The sequence below is a fragment of the Myzus persicae genome, unplaced genomic scaffold, assembly GCF_001856785.1.
Source record: "Myzus persicae strain clone G006 unplaced genomic scaffold, MPER_G0061.0, whole genome shotgun sequence".
In the NCBI taxonomy this organism is placed as follows: domain Eukaryota; kingdom Metazoa; phylum Arthropoda; class Insecta; order Hemiptera; family Aphididae; genus Myzus; species Myzus persicae.
The window spans coordinates 256,786-280,583 of record NW_019102674.1 but is presented as its reverse complement, the minus strand read 5'-3'; the positions used below and the strand labels follow the sequence as shown (position 1 = coordinate 280,583).

The 23,798-nt window shown below is 27.5% G+C and overlaps 1 protein-coding gene and 1 long non-coding RNA gene across 4 annotated transcripts in view; one reads left to right on the top strand and one right to left on the bottom strand.

The window, feature by feature from the left end:
* LOC111032926 (5-hydroxytryptamine receptor 2C) overlaps positions 1–23,798 on the bottom strand; it is a 95,504-nt gene that overhangs the window by 17,203 nt on the left and 54,503 nt on the right. For all 3 annotated transcript variants that reach the window (XM_022313412.1, XM_022313410.1, XM_022313411.1), the window contains 3 exons: positions 22,767–22,994; positions 17,187–17,326; positions 9,180–9,319 (listed from right to left, as the gene is read on the bottom strand). In XM_022313412.1, the coding sequence (XP_022169104.1) occupies positions 9,180–9,319; positions 17,187–17,326; positions 22,767–22,994 (508 nt within the window). The remainder of the gene's footprint in view (positions 1–9,179; positions 9,320–17,186; positions 17,327–22,766; positions 22,995–23,798) is intronic.
* Positions 3,998–6,012, top strand: LOC111032927. The gene is made up of 2 exons (XR_002604352.1): positions 3,998–4,205; positions 5,845–6,012. It is a non-coding gene; the product is annotated as an uncharacterized LOC111032927 (long non-coding RNA).

Genomic DNA, 23,798 nt, shown 5'->3' with positions numbered 1-23,798 from the left:
AAAATCACAAATATCTTATAGGTAGTATATGATATAGATGTTATAAAACAATTCACAAGTTACGTTGAATAAAATATTATAGTTTAGTAATAGTTTCAAAAAAATCACTAATATCTAATAGTTTATGTTATAGATATTAAACAATTTACGATATCTCTTTCCCCACTTGAATATTCATCACAAATATTTTTAAATTTATTTTGTAACTTTGCATAAATCTAAAAAAAATATTAGTTATAAGTTAATATTAATTGTTGTATAAATTATAGTTATATCATGTACAATGATTTATCATTGGATTTAAATTTAACACATCCATCACAGTGACCTACTTAATGACGAGGTCCACTCGACACCTACTAATTACTATACAGCAGAGCGAGTTCCCAGATTTTTATACTATAGACTCAGATTTTTATACAAAAAATGTATTTCTACTCACATTTTAAACAATATTTGAGTAGATTTATGAAAAAATTATTTACCTCGAGTTTATCAACTATAATATGACTATGGATTTTTCCATTTTGAGGATCTCATATCTTCAAGCCCAAGCATATTTTTCCATGACATTTCAATGAGTATTCATCCGTACACCTCCACGTTAAACGACTACATCCTTGATGTTTCATAATATATGTGTATCTACTTCAACAGATTTTGGTCCTATCTTTGTTCAACTTCATAACTTCCATATTTTTCAAAAATGTACGGTAATATATCACGTATTCAAGATTGAGAATTAATTGAAGCTTAAGATTGAAACAGAATGTATGGAAGTTGAAGTTTATATCCAGAATTTTATCACGATTATCTAAAGTCATTCATTTTAAACCTTTATCATACCCAAAACTCAATAGGTTCTAGGATTTTACGTATATTTGTCTGCTAAATTTGGCCTATATAAATACATCTACGACAGTTATGTGGAATGGGTTTGATAAGACGCTGGACCTGCAATATTGTTGTTACCTATAGTAGCGATGATACATAAATAATATCAGTATTCAGTATAATAACTTACAACTTATAATAATAATAATACTATATACTATTTTACTTATAGTAACTTATAACTTTTCGTTTTTTACCGATTACCGCATAAATCATCCCTTTGGGAAACTTTCACTAATTATAAATTGTAAGGGTTAACCCTTCTACACAAACCTATAAAAAGTATATTTTAACTATGAAATATAAATTCATTTCAACAATGGTTCAGATTGAAATATACTTGAGCAAATAATTCCAACGTTATCAACAAAGTAAAATGTACAAAACATAATAAGTAATAACTCATTATTAAACTAAATATGCAAATGAATCAAAAGTTTAAACCAAGTAGATTAATTTTATTCATTATAGTAATTATACCGTTGTAAGTATTGCTTAAATCCGAAAAATATAGTATTGTCGACCAACACGCAACATTAATGCAATTAATAATAAAATAATGACAAACAGCTAGTGATAATTCCACGAGTGTACGTTATGAGACGCGCACCTGCAGTGGTGGTTATACTAATGAGTACCTTTGGTAGATTGGTAGGTAGTTGGTTTCAACGATAGAACATATTATTAACTCAAACTAGAAAACGTAATACCTCTGGCACTTCTAAATGATTGTGCGAATCATTCAAGCATTGATTGACAACGGATATTAAGAAAATACATACACTGTCGTTAGTGGCATTCAAGTGTGTATTGAGTGCGCAATGAGCACAGCCGCGATTGAACGTAAACTGTATGAAAAAAAAACCAAGGAACTCTGAAGCCGATCTACTGTATAGAAGATTTCGAGTTTACCTTTTCAACAAATACCTAACTGTAATGGACGTGTTAAATTTGAATTCAATGATGTATCGTGGTTTGCGAAAACCGATTATTATAGCTGCAGAAATGTTGTGCCGACGAATAGACATCTACGGATATTTATACAGTCAATAATTTAGTTACCTATGGTTAATACGGAATATTTAAGTGTCAAAAACAAAGGACATCTTATATTATTTATAATCACTGATGACATATAAATATAATATAAATAAAAATAGTGATGAGTGATAAAAAGCTCAAAATTCGTGTATTTTTTTTTTTGAAAATTATTCTGTGCATAAAAAAATTAGAAAATAGTTTTATGCATGTGGAACTTATATGTTTAATATTTTCGAGTTACAACCAAATATTTAAAACGATTATTATTTTTAAATTAGCGATGCGTGAATATTCTAGGGGTTTTTACTTTTAAATCGACCTCCATCCTCTCACCAAAAAGTACCGATAAGTTACAACTAACTACTATAGACACCAACCTCAAATTTGAAGATTGAATAATTTAACTACTTCCAAGACCCTCCAAAAAACCTCATCATTGTAAAACTAATAAGTATTGGGAATAATTGAGTTACAATATGAATAATACTAGTTTGGTTAATATAATAAGTTATGAATAAAAACCTATTGTATTAAAATGTTATAAAGCCAATCACAGAAATTTCATCTTAAATATATATTCATCGTGCAGATTAAAGTTGTTAAGCTAAAACCAATGAGCATTACTTGATAACTAACTTCTTAAATTTAATAGCCATAGAAATTCATTAAAAAATGCTAAATATTATTAGAGAAAATCAAATTTAAAAGGTAAATTAATACATGGTAAAAAACGGTTTGTTAAAAAATTAACATAAATATAATGATGGTAGGTAATGTAAATAAAATGTTATTAATTTATATGAAAAAAAATGTTTTGTAATAATTTTCGTCGAAACTTCAAAAATATAAATTATGCGTGTCATTAATACTTAATATTATTATAAAATATATTTACCATATTTAATTTAATTTAAAATTGTTTCTTAGTATAGGCATTTATAAAGGGATTTAAAATATATTATGTATATATTTTGAATTGTACTTCAATTTCTAAACCAATCACATACGATAAACAAATAAAATTAATAAATAATGTATACAAGTTTTTTATTTGTTTAGAATATAGAGAACCGGGCTATCTTTAATTCCATTTTTTCATGTCATGTGTTGAGTACCTATCCTAAACATTTTGGAAATAAGAAATCCGGCTTTTGCAATTTTATGATGTTAAATTTACAAGTAGATTGTAGGTATATATTTTATATACAAAATTAATTTTTTATCCAATTTGTCGGGTTCATAATATTTTATTTCAAAATTAATAAATGTTTTTAAACTACAATTTATTTTTAAATTGAAATGTATAGGTAAAACGGTTTAATGGTATTGGGTTACTATGATCTACTAAATTATTTTTAGAGTACTTATATGTGGTTGTCTGTATACATTTGTACCAGTAAATACTAAATATTTCTAAATATTTTAATTTATTTAAAACCATATACGTTCCCTATACTCATACCCTATAAGACATAAAAATAATTAGAATGAAACAAAACATAATAGATAGATTTTTTTCTAGTTACTATACAATTTTCTCAAATATAATACGTAAGAGTACCTAACGTTTTCTCCGAATTGTATTTTTATATTTTTATAATATATTCATAACATCATTATTCATATACAATGGTTTAAAGTGAGTAAAAGTTATTCATAAATTATAAATACTTGATAACAAACTATTACCAACTCGTTTCGCGTTGTGATAAATTAATTCCTCCCAACTCGAGTATCACAAAAATTAAAATATAATAACCGTTTTGTTAGGAATGCGTACACATCAATTATTTTAATATAAGTATTAAACATTGCATACTAACGAACGACTTTGAGTAAGTTCCCAATAATTACCGAATCAGTGTCCGGCCAGTTTACAGGTTGGTAACATATAAGCGATTCATGGACACTTCCCTGCAAGACAAATGTCTCCGTTCAATACGTTTCCCCGTCCATATTATATTATTTATATATAATGAATTTAAAAAAATGTAATTTATAATTTATTGATCACGTAAATATAACTTTATTAGCTGCGTCTCATCCTACCATATGGTGACTTATCGTGGGTCTTAAAAAAGAACAACGGTTAACTGAATTAAAAGTTAACCAATCATCGCTGGACAAGAACCTACAGCAAAAAAAGAAAAATATCGCGATGTTGCTAGACGTATACAAAATATTGTATCTACATATGACGAACGTGATCTGGATGAGTACTTAATTGGAATCGCTCAAAATGTATAGCTACAAAATCAATTAAAACAACGGTAATTTTTATAATTTTTTTAATTAATTTTATCTATTATTACTATTTCAGCACGACAATTATAATTATTTATAATAAATAGGTACAGAGATAATAAAACGACAATGTATATTATGTTATATTTACGTGATCAATAAATTATGAATTACATTTCTTTAAATTTATTATGTATAAATAATATAATACGGACAGGGAAATATATTGGACGTGGAAATATCTTACGGGGAAGTGGCTACGGGGAAATGTCTGACGGGGAAATGGCAGACAGGGAAGTGACCCGATACCCATACAAGTTGGTTCCGATGAGCTTTCATGATGATAATGACACTATTTTAAATTAATAAGACTAAATTTACAACGAATTGTAAAGCGTCAATAAAACAGTTTAAAGCAACTTTTAAAAGTTTTATCAAAAAAACACTTTTTTATAATTTTAATGAAAATTCTAAATCACGTAGACAAGTAAATAGTGCATAATGTTTTGCTCAGTACTTTATAAATATTTTATAACTTTCCCTATAACTTTTTATTAAATTTAAATTATTCAAGACAACATGAAGTTCTAGTAATGTATTAAGTAATTTAGGTAACTTAACTTACTGATCATCTTGGATGAATCTATTATCTTACTCGAAATCATCATGAGCTATTGAAGCTGTCGAATATCACCATACTAATCATTCTTGAAAATTAATTTTGAAGGCCGATTAAGATTTTCTTAACTAATATATTTTTTCATGATTGCGTTCGATGCAAATTTCCTAAGTATTATTTTAACCATGATTTAAAATTTATTTTTTTGCAATTTCATTGTTAACTGATATTTACAGATTTTCTTTTTAGTCTATTTTTAAAACCATTAATGACGTAGAGTTTTTGTTTTTATTTCACTTAGTATATTGCAGGTATTTAATGTTTTTCTAAAATGTCATGTTTTCTATAAAAACTAAAAATTCCGTGGGTACATTTTTTTTTAAATACAATTTTGTGAATGAATTAAATAAAAGTGTATTTAATAGAAACTAGAAATTAAAAATAACGACAATGTACAAATTATCTAATTGCAGTTAAACTGTTATAATATAATTAATTGACATGTATAAACAACAAATTTGAAAAATATATATTTTTTTTAATCACTTTATTATAATAATTTTTAAATTTTTAAGTTTTACTTATTTAAATTTCAACACATATTTTTAACTAATCCAAATCATGATATTTTTAAACAGAGATGCTGATGCATTCTCTGAAAAAATGTTGCCTAAACGAACCAAAATAAGTGATTTAATAGTAAGTCTAGATAATTTTGGAAGAAACTGAAATAAAAAAATAAAATTTGTTTGAAGAATGGTAAACAAATGAGACGAAGCTATGTAACGAAAAAAATCTTGTTGTTAAGGACTTATCGGTTATCAATAACTGAATAAATTTGTTCCGATTTAGAGTTATACAGTTTCGCTCTAAATAATATTAAATTTCTAGTGTCGGACTACAAAAGTAGCTTAGAATATGGATTTCTTTTAAATAAAATTATACAATCGAGATAGTACATTTGTACATTTTAAAACAAATTTAAAACAAAAAAATGTTTTGTTATAACAATAAATTTACTACAACTCATATTCGATAATTTTTAGATGCAATGTCAATATATGTTCAGAATCAGTAAAAAAAAAATATTTGGCATCTATAACAACAAGTTGCTTGAAACCCAAAAATCATTACTGTCCAGACTTCTAGAGGTACTTATATCATATTCAGACATTTCTAAAAGATCACGATGAACATTACACAAATAGAATACATTGAATATTAAGTTACATAATATAGTTCAGTACGCGAGTACTTTTAAATCTATTTATGTTTGTAAGTAATTTTGAGCAATAGACAAAACCATTGCACACTGCACAGTATAACTACCCTAGTATAGAACAGTCTAAACGGTTGAAAAAAAAAATTAAACTGTCTTACTATCGTCAAGCCAACCCAACAGTTGTAATTATTTGTATAAAAAAAATTAAATGTAATTTAATACAACAATTCCAACGGTAACTACAGTACAATTTATTTTAACCATAGGTGATGACGTGTCAGTACAACATATTTTAAGCTAATAGCTATTTATTTATTTTTTTTTTGTTTAAAAAAAAAAAACTATGCACACCAGCTTTTTGCTTTAGTCTTAATTGAAGGTCATTTTAAAAAAAAATATTTTTTTTATATAGACCATTTTGCTGGTAAATTTGTAATTATAAAATTAATTAAAATATTTATATTTTTACATTTTTTGAAGTTTTTTTCAAATAAAACATGATAATAATATGTAACTTTACTAGTTATAAATTAATTGAATTAATTTATGACATATACCGTCATGTCGGTACAAAACATCACACTTTAAATTATTCTAATATACCTAAAAGGTAATTTTTAAAGATATAAGCACTCATTTTCATATTTTCTCTTTAAGTAGGTATTAACATTGTTGTTAATAATTTTATTTTACATCATTTTAAGCTATTACAAAATAAAATTATTGACAACATATTCATCAGAATATTATTCCTAAAATTTCAATATATAAAAATCCAATTTTATAACTAATTAATTATGAATTGATTGTTTAATGTTTAGATAATTGAATCAGTGAACCTGCATTTGGAAAGGTGCAATCTACTTAACTCATCTAAAGTTTAAGATAATACCTTATGAGTAATTAAAAAGGTACTCGTTTGAATTGTATGTACCTATTACATTTTCAGAGGAATAGGTATTCAGGCTTGGAACAAAAATTCAAGAAAGAATGGTATTCAAAAAAATAAAAACTTCAAAACTTCAAAAATGTTAATTTTTTATGTTAATTAATAATTTATATAAAAAAATATTTCCAAAAACATTTATGTTTTGAAAAATAAACTTTTTGTCTATAGTAACACAATCACAAAGGTAGTAAGGATAGTAATTCTGTTACTAAATATTAGTAAATACAAAATTAAATTAATTCAAGTTATTATGTTTATGCGTCTTGCAAAGAAATACTTTTCAACCAAAATGGTTCATAATTATTAAGTATTATCAATAAGTTTACGTTTATAATATGAACAACAGCATTATAATACTCATATTACCTAATGAGTCTAATCAGTAGGCATAGGTATGTCTGTAGATATCTGTATTAAATGTTTTGATCGAATATGAACAAATTTCATATTTGTCAAACAATAATTATTTCCAAAACTAATTAAGTTAATTGAATATTTCAATCCCCGTTTGAAGATGTCGAAAATATAGTTTTGTATAATATTTCCTGATTTATCTACTTAATTTACCAATGAGGAAATTTAATAAATTATTATATGTTGTCACGAAAAAATTGACATAATATTATAAACGTTATTATTTGATTTATATTTTATTTGTTATTAAAAAATATCGTTTGAAAAAATGTCCCTTACAATAATTGTGGATGTATATTTACATATTTAATGTATCCAGTTTTAATGCATTTATTTATGAGTATTAGGTAAGTATAACTGGAAATATTTTTTTTCTTAAAATTATAATCTACGCAAAAACAGAGCTCAAGCATTAACCACGAAAAACGAGTGGTTATTCTAAAAATGTGGTTTCATAGTCAAGAAAATTCACTAAAAACACTATGAAAAAAAAAATCCATCGATGTTTATTATCACTAGTCCTGTAATAACTACAGATCATGAAATCTAACGGTCTGTAAGTTTTTCTAATACAAAAAAGTTTTTCTGCGAATACAGTTTTTATAGTAAATTGCATGTAACTCGTTAATAGGCCGAATTAGTTACTGTTGCCGCAACAGTAACTTAATCGATATTTTAGAACATGTTTATGTTTTTTTTTTCGACTATAATTCGCTGAACGACCAATGGAAGGCAGTATGTATTTAAACCAGTTGATTATTTTAACTGTAAATATGAAGTATCTTGAAAAGTAATAACGTTTATGAACATCCTACAAAATTCTAAAATATAATAAACTATACAATTTCATTTTATTTTTGAACGAAACTCATGATTACCAACGAAACGATTAAATTAACAAGTATATAAATAGCAACCTAACTTACTCTTCACCCTATGCATCACTTACACATGTGTTGAAAATATAACATACATTTAATAATTGTTTAACGACAAAAGGTCTGCATAACACATTCGTTTCAATCACTCGAGTACATAATTATAATATCGATTATATAGATAGCGAAAATCGGTGGTACTACTGATTCACTGCGCTCTTATTCGAGTCAGTAATATTTTAAACCTATCCGACCCTCAACGATCCCATAAACAAATTAAAAACACTATGTAATGAATTTATTGTTCTAAATAAGTGTGGTTTATGGTCATTATGAACCTCAACAATAATATTAAAACAGCTTAACGTGGTTATAGTGAAGAGTTTATACTCTGATAAACGGTGGGCTTTTGTAGCATAATCTCTAGAGAAGATATTCAGACAGGAGACATATGTCTGACCACCAATCAACTCCTGTCGAGCCCGGCTATTATTGAGAAAGTTTAATGCTGAAACGTGGAGAATTGACATGGACTAGTTCTCTATATTATGCCATCAATAGTTGGTTAAACTGTTTTCAAAAACTGATTAAATCTGTGTTTTTGAAAAAAAAAAAACAAAAATTGTTAAGAAACGGTCGTATTGCAGTAATGTTTTGAAGTTATTGAAACAATTTAATTTATATCAAATAAGCATATATTTACCAGAGAAAAATATTTCATGATCAAAAACAACAGCCTTAAAAGTTACAACTATCATGCGACAACATGTGTGTTTTGTTGATGTTTTAAATGCCTGCATGCATTAAAAATAATAACCATGCTAAATTTCTAATAAATAACGCGTGGTGCTACACCAAACTAATATGTATTTTAAGTTAAAATCACATGCCATCCCAGAACTTCCGATGCACACTTACCCGGTCACAACGTTCTGATTTTTGTTGGCTGAAAACCGGCCACCCAAACGTCTGAACAGATGCGGTTCCGCCGATGACCCATTCCTCCGACCGTCCACAAAACTGTCATCCAACAGAAATCTGGCTTTTTTCCGCAATAACTGGAAAAAAAATACAATCGTCATGCACCACACGTTCTTACAACGATTCGAAAGTCTTGTAAATAACAAAATACCCAACACAGACCGGTCAAATACGATTTGGCAGTTACCACTCATATTTTTCAAGCCACTTTTTAAGCGATAAACTATCGAGAAAACTTGATTTATGTTCATTATTACATACACCATCACATTGCCAAACTTATTTTTTTCGTTATAATTATATTGAAACAATAAAATTGTGAGATAAGTGATCATAACCAATTCTTAAAATATTGATAGAGGAATTCATGAAGTGTTTTTCATGATTAATTAATTTTTATTTCTGTTCCCTATTAACCCCCATACTAAGTTTAAAAAAAAATTATAGAAATTTAACTCGTTTAACAGATTTTACTGCAAAATATGTGGTTTTTAACTAAAAGCTATACAAAATTTCACATTTTTAAGTTTTTGGTGTCTGGATAAATGTATCAGTATGCCAATACCTCGCATTGAGCTTTCGTAAATTCACGGTTTGAATCTAAGTGGTTTCGATCTAAGTGATCGTTTGTTAAAGCTAATTTTTCATGGGAATTATTCAATGCGAATAGGTTCAAATAGAATTTAAACGATCCCACAGAATTTTTTTTATAACAACTCAATGTGGAGATGACGGGTAATAAGGTTCTTTTTTGGACCATGCAGAACCGTCATTATCATGGTGTTTATCTATAGAATAGGCTCGGCATGTCTTTGTGAGAGTAGTAAAAGATCATTAGTGTGTGTACCACACTACCACCCAACGATAAGTGATAACACTCATAAAATACATAAACGCGTGTACACACGCCCATGCACTTGTAATTTTCAACGGCAGATCAAAATACTCAAAAACGAATTTATGACCGTGAAGTTACTATATGGCTGACAAACGTATAGTTTTTCCAGTAGCTCGGCTTTATATACGAAAATATGTTGGAGTTCATAATAAACAAGTCTCATTTGAGCATTCGAACGGAGTACCTTTTTAATATTAGAAAATTCTTTGTGTTAATGAAACTTTATAAATAGGTACTTTCATAAATTTGTCAATTTTCGTCAGTAAATAAAGATTTATTATTTATATTTTAAATATGTTTCTACCAATGAAAAAAAACTTTACAATTTCAAAATCAAACATGTGCAGAAAGTATTAAAATGCTTGTAAGGTGCTTGGAATAGCTTAAAGTTAAATTTAATGATACATGTAGGGGGTTCGCTGCAGATATGGATCTAAAGTTCTTTATTGTTATCCATTCCGTGATAAGCTTTGGAATCAAATATATACGAACATTGACAATTGAAACGAATAAAACATCATAAACACCTCGTAGACTAGCCTCATATATTCTTAGTGCCGATAAACCTTACATTTTTAACGTCTATCTAACATATACCTATAGATACCTCGTATCTATATAAAAAACACACTTCCGTCTTATACTCATAAATTGAGTCGTATCATTAAAAAACCAATGAACGGTTATTTTTTTCCTACTGAGCTGTATAATAATCTTATTAAATAATCTTATTAAATAATCTTATTCTGTAGATACTATTTATGATCAAGACGAAATTATGCATACAACTTGGGCCTGCGAAAAAAAAAATAGGAAGTACTTTTACAGATAGGTAATGATATAAAATTTAAGTATAATTTATAAAGATTATAATATTTCATCATGTTCTATTACAAAAGAAAAAATACCACTGATAGTATTTTTATGTAATTTACTATTAATTATGTATCTACAAAGTAAGGTTTATTCAAAAATAATTATTCAACAAAGTTAATTAAAATGAAATCGATTTTGTCAAAAACTGGCGTTATGCTATGATTTGGCCAGCTGTTTTTTGTTAGTTTTTCTCAATTATTAGGAAAATTGCTGTTTATTCTTTCAAAGCATATACTAGATCAAATTTTTCATCAAAAATTGCATACAGCGTTGAAATTTGAAGCTAATTTTCTGCTTTAAAAACACGTGTCGTCAGATAAACTTATAAATTATATTTTTTTTTAACACTACGGGTTAAATTGTTATTAAATCAATATATTTTTTGCTCCGTCAAGAATTTAAAATTGTTTGTATATAATGTTTAAAGTTGTCTAAAACTATTTTATGCAACTGATAGCGATGATAATAATAATAACTAAATTTGAGCTCATGAAGTATTAAATGTCTTTGTTTGTTTAACTTCTTAAACCTTAAATTTTGATAAAAAAAACTTTGATACAATATTAGTATAAAAATTAAAAAGTAAGAGAGTATTTTTTTTTTAAATATTTCAATCGACGACTTTCCTAAATTATAATAATACCACTTTAAAATGTGAATTTATATAATATTAAAGTGTCAAAATTAAATTTCATGAAAAAAAAAACGGGAACCTATTTGAGTAAAAACAAAAGCAAAGATGAAAATGAATTATGATGCATAAATGTTTTTAAAGTTGTATTTGTTTGTGCACAAGGCAGGTGATATATAAAGTGTAAGCTTTAAATACATTTTTATGAATTAAGGTAGTGCCTACACGTTTTTAAGAGTATTTGATTTGGTTTCTGTATAACTCAGCATCATCAAATTAATATAGCTTTGATTTATTTGGATTTTTTTATTAATTATTTTTCTCGTATAAATATTATGCTAGTTATCAAATAGTTAACAATTTTATGGATCCATGCTGGCATTTAATGATTACAAAAATAAGTGCTTTGTGTTTACTTTTAAACCAACCAAAAATTATGGACTGAGTTGAATTCAATTGAAAACGGTTGTAATATGTAATGCACAGTGCAGGACATTTTCAAAAGTATTGGTGAAATGATCCAAATCAGGATGACGACAGGAAAGACACTTTTACTACTTTTTAAATGATGATACTGAGTTTATCCATTTTGAATAGTCGTAAAAAATATATAGATACGTTGTTTATTCATACCTCATTCTTACAACACATCTCAGGTATAGTTCTAGTATACATTGATAATAATATGTTTTGTATGTTTTGTGTGCATTTTAAATCTCAGTTACGGTTTATAAACGCACTTCGTAATAACAATAAATCAATGTACACAAAAAAAGTGATATTGTCATATACTGATTTTGCAATAGATAGGTATTTTCAATTAAATGGATAAATTGACACAGAAAAAAAAGTATGAAAAAAAGAATAATAACCTAACCTCAGCTTTTATTTCAGCCTTATAAAATGTCCCACGATAACACTTTAACTATATTTACAAATGATTACAAGATATGATATTACATAATTTGACATTAATTATTATATATTTAGAGTAAGTGGTGGGGCCAAGGTAACTCACCTTATAATAAAAACAGTTATGTAGGATGATATTGATATTAAGCAACTTTTCCAATATTGGCGCAGTTAAATCGATATTCTTTATTGACATCAATGTCGATATAAATGCAGTATAAATTTATATTTTTACATGCAAAAAATTAAATGATTCTATTAGATATCATCAATGTATTTAATAGTAAATATAAGTAGCAAAATATCATTCATATTATTTTTATTTGGTATTTATTTCTATAAATTATATATACATTTTATTTATGATATTTTGCTACTTATATTTACTATTAAATACATTGATATGTATAAAGTTTAAAAACGTTGTCGTGTTTTTTTCTTATTGTTTTTTTTTATTTATTAAAAAATTCGCCTCAACTACCAGGGCTATTGGCTTTTCCAAAGAAACATATAACATTTTTTAATTTTTAAAATATATTACTACTAAAGATGTATACAAATTATCTTAAATTAATACATTAAGATTTTAGCTATTGAAAATACATGTGATATAATAAAAGTGTTTTTGTTATATTTTTTGAAATAGGTTCGTCTCTTTGAGTATTTCCAGAAGAATCGATGTTCTCTCTGTGTTGGGTAAAAGTATTTCCTATGTATAGTAGTGGAGCATTCGTTTGTCTCTATAGTCTTTTGTCAGGAGTCATTTTGTTTATAAGTGTTAACCAGTAGTTGCGGTGGTACATGAGGCGCATTTAAGTTGTTCCTTTTTGTTCATTAGATAACCATGGGTGTATAAGCCATAAGGTGTGACCAATTCTAAATCTGTTGATTATGGATTGATGTTAGCGCTGGAGAGACACGTCGTGTACCCATGGGAGAGAGGCTGATTTAATTTCTCTCGGTTTGTTGGTTTTTATTGGTCTCTATTCTTGTTGGCATCTTTGGCTTAGGTTTATATTTAATATAGGAGTTTTGTGTCAAAGTGAAATGTTGGATACAAAAATCAGCTTTGGGTTCTTTGGTTGGATTTTTGGCTATATCGTCTGCTATTTATTTTCTTATTGCGCTTGTATTAAGTAAATAATATAAATAAAATTATAAAGGGAAAAAAAATTGTGGATGAATCCATTTTCGGTATTAAGATGCTGGTATTCGAATTCAATATCGATATAGATACATGAAACAATATCGATACCTACTAATAAAATATAATACCTCAACAGTAAAAAATACATTTTAGTTAAATATTCAACGAATAAGTTGAACTAAATATACCTACATGTAATTAATGTTTATAATGCAATTATTAGTTTTTTATTTATTCCCAACCTTTTCGACCTCTTTTATGTTTGTATTTGGTTGGCTGTATTGGGAACTATTGTCATTAGATTCCCGTGATAAATATTGTAAAGTATTATTATAATTTTAAGCACAATAAGAATAATTAAACCTTATATAATATGCTTTATGAACCTGGTGCTGACTGTCGATTAGTTTACCAGTGATCAATGATCACGTGGCAACAGAAGTTATTCAGAAAAAATATCTTTCGTGTTATTATGTAAATACGCTTATTAGTTCAACGGTATGGTTATTGCTATAATTATGCGAATTTTCAAAAAAGCATTTTGTATGTGTTAATGTATTATAAGAATTTCTCACTTGTTTGGTTTGAAAATTTTAAAGGCTTATCGATAATTCTCTTTCTAAATAGTAAGTATTAATTTATAATTTAAACTGTATTGAATGATGTAGACCTCCAACGTTTAGACGGCGAATGCTCAAAACGTGCATGAATTAGCGGTATTAAATAATAAATAGTATTAAAATATTAATCTTTTTTTAATATCTCTATTATACACAAATAATTATATTATATATATATATATAATATCAAATTATAATTTTAAATATAACTTGATGTTCAGGAATATTTGAGATGTATTTATAATTTTGATAATAATTTATTTTCATTTATATCACTTAAATCATTAATCATAGTTTAAATGTTATGTATATTAATGTATAATATATAAATTATAAAGAATAATTTATAAAAAAAACAAAAATAATTGGCTTTAATTATGTAAGACGTAAGTATTAACATAATTTTTTCAATATAATTGCATTATTGCTCAATAAGCTAGCTAACTTTCCTCGCTTCTCTCAAAAGCTTTAGAAGACTTAATTGAAAAGCTGGCCAATAATAGACCTCTACTGTTATCACATAATGATCAGATATTAGAGAATATATTATTTATATTAAAGTTTGTCGTTATTTAATTATAACAATATTACAGTTATTCAATAATTGTTTGAAAATTAAGAAATAAAACACTATTGATACTGCATCCTAAAATAAATGTTTCAAATGGCATAACCCTCATTCTACATTTTATTACCTACCTAATGTTTATATTTCTGTTGTTTATTCGTCTATATATAATTGAATTTCTCCTTTTCATTTTATGTATTTTGTATTGTCTGTAATTTGCAGTATACATACCTAATAATTCCACTATATATGGCACCACACACGAATGTATTGTATTAATGTAATTTTAACGATGTTTTAGAATAACTAAACAAATAGTGCAACAAAAACCACGGTTTAGTTGTTCAAAACTGAGAAGAAGGTAAATAGAATGTATACCAAATACACTTCACAGATATGGGCACTAAAAATTCATATTCAGACCAAACATTGGAGTACTACCAAATCGCATAACAATTTAAAGAATAGCTTATAAGTTATAATATAACTATTATTATTTTTTAAATATTGTTTAATATTTTTTGTATTAGACTCCCATAGTTTAAATTTAATTTACTCCATTATCACGGAATATACTGCATGTGTTAAAAGTTTTAAATAAGTAATTCTAACAGTTATATTGAAATAACAATTTCGTATTTGGTATTTATAAATGGACTGCTTTTGTCATAATTTTGTTTTTCTATTATGTTGATTTGAATTTTTTTTTTAAATATGTTCAACAAACAAAAAGTAGTAGTCCGATTGGCTATTATAATTTAGATTAAGAATATTTTAAAATATAATTCAATTTGAGTTTAAAAAAATACCAAAATCTAATAAAGATTTTATTTAAAATATTTAAGAAAATAAAGATAGGTAATAGGTATGTTATTAATATTACAATACAGTGAGTTCCGTTTACTGTGATCACTGGTTTATAGAATCAACCGTTTATTAGAATCAAAAATTAAAATCCCAAACCAAATTGTATGTTACTAAAAAACCTAATGTAATTGACCTTTATTTATTAGAATCACTAAGTACCGGATAGTTGAATCACTTTTATGAACAATCTTAACGTTTTTATGGTATTTCAAACTGATTAATTTATAAACCCAATTTTATTTTTGAACTTATTAGTATGACAGTACATCGTTGTACGTTATTATGTTATTCAGTTATCTTTGTGCGTTGTGTACTTGTGTCATTTATTATGTATGTTACATTAAATATGTAATTATAAATAAATATGTTATTGTATAAAAAGATTGAATCATGAAATAAATGTTGTAAATGTTTTATAGAATCAACCGGTTAATAGAATCAAAATGACCTGCACCAAAGTGATCACATTAAACCGAACCAACTGCACATTGTGATAGCGAAAAAAATAACTAAAAATTAGGTACATACAAATAAAGTAATACATTAATTCATAGTATGAGAGAACAAAATACAAGAATGTAATATAAAATATATTTGTGATTTGTCAAGCTAAAAGTCTCTAGTCCGATTAGAAAAAAAAAGTAAATATACCTTCCTGCTATTTTGATTTTGACTTAAGCATATTAGATAGAGTTAAACGATTACAAACAATTATACACAATTAAATTATCTAAATTATTTTATTTTTGAATGACTTATTATTTAACAAACTAAATAACTTAAACGTACAATTATGTTGTCAGATTTCCTGGGTTTAATTACTTCTTGTGCACGATATTAGTTTAATATTTTATTATTTCGTAAAGTTCCTATAAATAGTATAAACGTATATTAAAGAGTTGGACTAAGTAATCTACAAATCAGCCCATCACCATTTATTGTGCACTCAAACTTTTTATTCAATTGATTGATATATCTACTTTTTGATATAATAAATCTTTCAAATCCCAAAACTATTTTGTTTAAAACAAAAGTCTAATGAATACAAACTTTTCTAATTTTCATATACATATACAAACAAGTTTATACAAATTTAACGTTTATTCAGCAACATAACGGACAATTTGGGATACGTAATGAAATATATTATTAAAGTGAAACTCTCAGGCTTCTTTCAAGCATTCATTTATCATTTTGCGTTTCCGACAATTCTCGTACGGGAAAAAAAGTACATAAATGGTTTCTGTTGGTGTAGTATTTGACCATGTAATTTAAAAAGTTCACGTGACTTTTATGCATACAACGATCGTTTCCAATACAAAATGTATTTATAAAAACATGTGTAAAATATAATATTATGTAATATCAGACTAAAAATCCCCAATTAAAAAACATCAAACTCAAAACTTATAACTCAAAACTCACCTGAACAGTAAGGGCATACGTGACCACCATAATGATCATCGGTATGTAAAACGCGACCAGCGAACCAAAGACGAAAAAAGCTCGGTTGTTGATTACGCAAACCCCTGGATCCGGCATAATGTTCTTAGCATTGGATAGACCTGTAAAAGATAATAATATGTAATACAATATTCAAGTCACAATGTACGTTATGGACTTTCAATCCTTTTTTTCTATTACCTACTTAATACGAAAGAAAAATACCTATATCTTAATATTCATAGTTTGAACAATAACATTTTAAAAATAGCATTTACGACAACACATATGACTATATATGGTTGTCACATGCGAGGTGTAATCGTTGAGCTTATCGATTGATTTTAATACTTTGAACATTATTAGGAAGAGTTTGGAGGAACTTAATTGTACATTGAGTAAAAAGATTTAAATATGAATCAATATTTTATCATTTGGTTTAAACATAGATAATAATTATCAAATATGTTATTTTTAATCATGCCTATATTAGGAACTTTCTTTATAAGTATCAACAATAATAAGCAAATACCATTATTACAACATTTGTAAATAAGTGAATCAGCCAATGTTTGTATACAAATAAAATTAATATCATGTAGTTTTCAGATGTGGGTAATACTAAAAGTATTTTCAGATGAACATCAAAGCATACACATAAAAAATGTAAAAATGATTTTAAAAGCTGCAGAATATACAGGGAACAGTAAATTACAATAGATTGGTAGTTTCTGAAGTACTACGACTAAGAATAATTCAAATATTTAAGTCTGAAATAAGCCTTGTGATAATACAAAACAAAATATTTATCACTATAGTCACAATTCAAAAATAATACTATAAACTTTCAAATAAAATAAAATAACTATATTATTTTAAAATAGTTGTTAAAATATGAATATTATTGTTTCAAACAAAATATTTTTTTTATGTTTGATAGAATATTTAAGATAATAGTTTTAAAATAAATCCAAAGTTATTTGCGTTACGGTTAAGGTGGATACATATAATGATGGTAAAAAGGGCAGATTTCGGGTCACTTTAAAATTTTGTTTTTACAATTTCCCTGAATGAATTGTTCTTACATTTTGATGAGAAATTTTAATGTACAAACTTTTTATATGTTGGTATAGAGAAAACAGTACTTTTTTATGATTAAAATATGAACTAATAAGTAATAATTTTCCATTAATTGCTAAACAAATTTAACCTTTTTTTCAAATGTGGGGATACCTTACTGTTAAACGTTTTTATGTTAATCTTTATAATTTTTATACTATTTAGTTAAAAAATATTAAAAATATAACTCATTGAAGTATAACTTCTGGCGTACACAAAAAAGCGACACGTCTTTGCGTTTTCCTTTAAAAATTGATCAAAATTTTCCGATTGTGACACACTCAATAAAGTATATAACCACTGTTCGTATCCGATCGATTGATGGCCATCCCTTTTTCTTTTCATTCCTGGATCCACGCTCGTCACGGATTCCCACTCACTCACTCGGGCGCACACCGACACACATTATTTCCGGAGAAAAAAACACATCGAGTCGAACACCCCTCGAGGCCTCGAAGCAACAACTTGTTGTTAACTCACGTTTCACACGGACGCACGCCCGAGAGACGGATTCGATGTGATGAGATTGTTTTTTTTCTTTTCCACTACCAAGTCACTGTCATACTTCAGCCACACACACTCCAACAAAATAATATATATGATGATATAAATCCAATAAATGACTGGTAGTGGTGGTGGTGGTGGGTGTTGAGGATAGTGCTAAGCGCGTGTTCGAGGGGTCGAATGAATAAGTACCTACTCATTTAATAATAATAGTCTTTCAATAATAATAATTTACCTGCTCTAGTCACATTGCACACGATCATAGAACCGAATATTATTTGAGGTTTACCGAAAAAGGCAAACCGTAAAAACTCAGAAACGACACAAGACGGTATAGTTAAACTATACAGTCTAGTACAATATTATTATAATACGTCGAACGAACGAAAACATGTTGGTTTCCATAATGTTATCATAATATCACGACGTGTTATAATAATATAGGTTCTCTTATATCGTACGATTACGCAAAATGTGTGTGTTCGAGAGAAGAAGGATTTTCCGTGCAGCTCCCGAGTCCACCGCCGTCGTTGCACCTTTGACTGGCCCGCCCCTATATATTATTATACCCGTAGTGCCCATCCCGTTCCATTCCCCACCCCCAACCTTGTAGCTCGTCGACGCACGTTCATAATTTATTATTCAAGGCGGACCGTGAGAAAAAGACAGATGCTCGTTTGTTGTCTTTATAACCAGCTCGCCCGGTATACGCGTAGTTATATTACATTATATACCTACCTACTACTAGGCTATATAAGTATAATGTACGTTGAGAGAGAGGGAGAGAGAGAGAGAAAGAGAGAGAGAGAGAGGGAGAGAAAAAGAGAAAGAAAGAGAGAAAGAATAAGAAAGAGGAGAGGTAAAAGGGACTATACGCGAATGTGTATTGTATTTATGTGTATGAGTGTGAGTGGCGTGGAAATATTATTACGAAAGCGGCGCAGGGACGGAGAAGACTTACCGTAACGTACGTCATTGTATGTACGCGAGACTTGAAATAATTCGCAGGGTCGTATATATTTTTCTGATAAGACGAATGCACCAGCGAGTGAGGGCTGGGACCTGATGACATACATTTAACCATTAGAGACGAGCGTTATTTGTTTTTATTCCCTTGACGCTTCGATGCCGCTAGACAGCAATCGTCTACTCGGCTAATTAACCACACGACACTCAAAACTTCTGATATCTATTACTATAATAGTGCATAGTGTTTCATACTTTTATTCGCGATGATAATCCGTCCAACCGTTTGATGACCATTTATATCTGGTTGATTTTTATCTTATTATCTTACAGTTTTTTTTTTCTAATAGATACCTACCTTAATTTCAAATTAATTACAATGTACACGCATAATACATTTTCACAAATAATTTGTTTTGATTCATTTTTTTTAATTCTATTCAGCATTTTGTTATTGAATAATTATGAATGGTTTATTCGATATTGAATAAAATGGATAAACATGTCAACGATTTAAAACCGTATAAAATAAGTGTAAATATTTTAATTAAATCGCAAGAAATAAAATAAAAGATTTCACCAAAACTAGATACAAACTGTAACATCGTGTGTCGTTTGAAACGAATGGTTATTATGTAGGATATTATGTAGGATATTATTTATTATTGTTTTTTATAATTAAATTTTTAATCATTTTTGTAATTGACCTACCTGATAATATATAATATATGTATAGTGCATACAGTACAGTATATATCTATGTACTTAAATATTTTTTATTTTAAACTATAATTTCCGCAAGCAATGTAACAACAACAATACATCCTTCTCAAAATTAAATTGTTTCAATATCCATCATATTTAAAATACATGTTGTGGAAACGAGGACTTTAATATTAAATTTAATTTAAAGGTGCGTTAGATACAACTTTGTTAAAAAAAAGAAATACTTCGATTCAAAATATAAATTATTCATGTCACTTACTCACTCGATAGGCTATAGTGTAATCAAACAAAAATCAGTAAATCTTTCATAGTGAAACTCAAATAATTCGTTAAAAATAAAAATTTAGTCTAGCACGTGGTGTATACCTACGTATTTATAATGTTTAGGAGAGGTGAGTAAAATATTGCACATTCATGTTTTATTCTCTAGAGTCTAGACTGTATTTAATTATGCATAGTTTGTTTAATGTAATTATATAATAGACGGAAGATATCTGAAAATAACTGATGTGTATGTATTTATAAGATCAGACTTGGATGGCTATTAATTGAATTATTTATTACTGTAAACAAAAACGAGACGATATTGAACGAAACTCTAAACAGTCTCGAGTCAGTTAAAATAAGATCTTAAGTAGGTAGGTACATAAAATTGAGTGTTATCTATTTTTAGTGAATCAATAGTACACGTCTTATACCTTCAAGTATATTTAAAATAACTCGAAATTTAAAATATTTTTTGGACTACCTTTTGATTAGATTTGATATTGTTACCTAGTTAGTACCTATGAGGATACACAAATATATTAGTTATGTTCTCAGATTTCATAGAACTTAAATGTATTGAAATAAATGCCATTAATATGACCTAAAAATAATAGATTTTTAAATTATTTTTATTTATTATGTTGTACTAAGAATTTAAGCGTTATTTATAATACATATTATATAACGATTTTTAATAAAATGAAAAACTAAAATTAACTTGAATGTGGGTGTTTTTTCATATTTATTCACATAAGTAAGTTATTATTTTACTATTTTTGTTATGATTAGTTACGAGATAAATCAAAAACACATAATTCACGAAATTTAATTCATAATGGCACAAAATTGCAAGAACACTTGAAAATAACACTAAAAATCTAAATTACTTAAAAATCAAAATTATAGAATATATTATTTTCTATTTGAAATTTTCTCAACACAAATCAAATTTATGGAACTGAGGTACCCTCAGCTATTTATATCTATATTTTTTAAGAATTAGCAAATTTTATAAAACCGTAGCTCAGATTATGAGTTATTCAAATTGTAACAGTTAATTAATTTTCTCAAAAACTATGTGTTAAAAAATTCAACAACGTGCTCATATTATTATTAGAATATATTATATAATAATAGGAAAGATATAGGTTATATTATTTTCAAAAGAAAAAAAAAATTCTAAAACACAGAAAACCCGTTTATTTAACTGAACCTAGCCACATTTGTTTTAAATAAAAAGTGAACCCAATCAGTAAAAAGGTTTACATAATATGATCTTGTTATTTTTACCTTTTAAGTTGAAATCGACGTGTATAAATGGTTATTTCATATGTAGAAATAAACGAACAAAACCTTTTATAATCAAACTTAATTCTTATATTTCATTTAAAGAGAGTGCACGGTATCACTGTATCAGTGAAAATATAATAATTTAGTGACAAAACGTAGGTATTTGTGAAATTGAGCTTGTATAATGAGTTTTAACATGCGATTATAGCACAAGCAGTACCTATATTTAATTTACTAAACAAATCTTTCAATCTATTTTGATTATAATTTAGGAATACAACGTGTTAGTTATGTTAGTAGGTAACCAGTGATGGATTTACTCTGATATTATATTCAATACGTTTGAAAACGTAAGTAAAACACACACACCTATGTACCATAACTCATACGCATTAAACGTGTATAAAATATAATTATATACAACAAAAACAAATGGATTGGATACCGAAAACACGAAGGTACGACGAAAGGTGTTTTATAATAATGTTTTTGAGTACATTACGAGGTGTAATTTTTTTGACTTACCAGGTAAAATATACGTGTACATACATCTATGGATACATTTTATATCGCTCAATTTGAACATAATTTTAAAATTAAATTTATCGTTAAGTGGTCTGTCCACTATAAAATAAAACTGCAGTATTTATAATCAATGGTGATACGTTATGGAATGTTATAAGCACTTACCGAGAAGTGTGACGGAAAACGATACCAAAAATGACAGAAACCAGACGATCGCGATTTTGAAACACACCAATTTCATGGTAGAATAGTGATGCCTGGTCCTGAGTGGATGTCTTATACCCAGGTATCTTCCCAGCGATATGCAACACATGTGCATAATGCTGGAACTGCAAGCCAGCACGTCGCACGTGACGTACACGTTGCACCAAGCTACGCCCAGAGGCCATTCACCTGAAAACACAGAACGCAAATAAATCATGTTATTATTGTCGTCGTCGTTGTTTGGCTGCGTTTTTCTCCAAACCAGTGCACTGCATGAACACACAAACTGCAGTAGTTTATCGTTTATTGGGGGAAAAAAATACATATACGTGATTTGTAAGCCGGAGGCATTTATATGATATTATGTATGGACATATGGTACTACTGCCTTGGTGGGGTCTGTGGACTACTACGCGCGATGTTAGAATTTCAAAGGGGGGAAGTCCATAATGACAATGCTCGATGCACCTGAACCCTTGACCACTTGCCTGACTATAACACCTTTACGCTAGAGTCTAGTGTCTAGACGAACGCCATTGAGCGAAATAAATACCTACGCGGAAATAAGACTCGTGATGACATATGTAGTTTGGGAAATGAAATCGTGTTTAAGTCGAGTATTTTTTTATCATAAGCAATTATAGGCACCCACTGCATATTTGGTCAATGGACATAATATAATAGTGATTCATATAATATTATTGCGTTAGACATTGACATATTATAAATTTAAATAGTACAAAGTTTATGTATTGACCTACGTTATATTTGGTCGATGAGTGTTAAACAAGTATTATAACTGGTACATGATATGTGATCTCATGATAGCTATATGATTTAAATTATACTTTATATATTATTTCAGTAACTACTAAGTTTCATTTTATTTTAATAGATAATACAATCTAAATAGGTTAATTTAATATTTATAATGAATAAGCCCAGTTCGTGGAGCGGTGATGTGATCCTTTCATGTTGTACTTTAATGTTTAT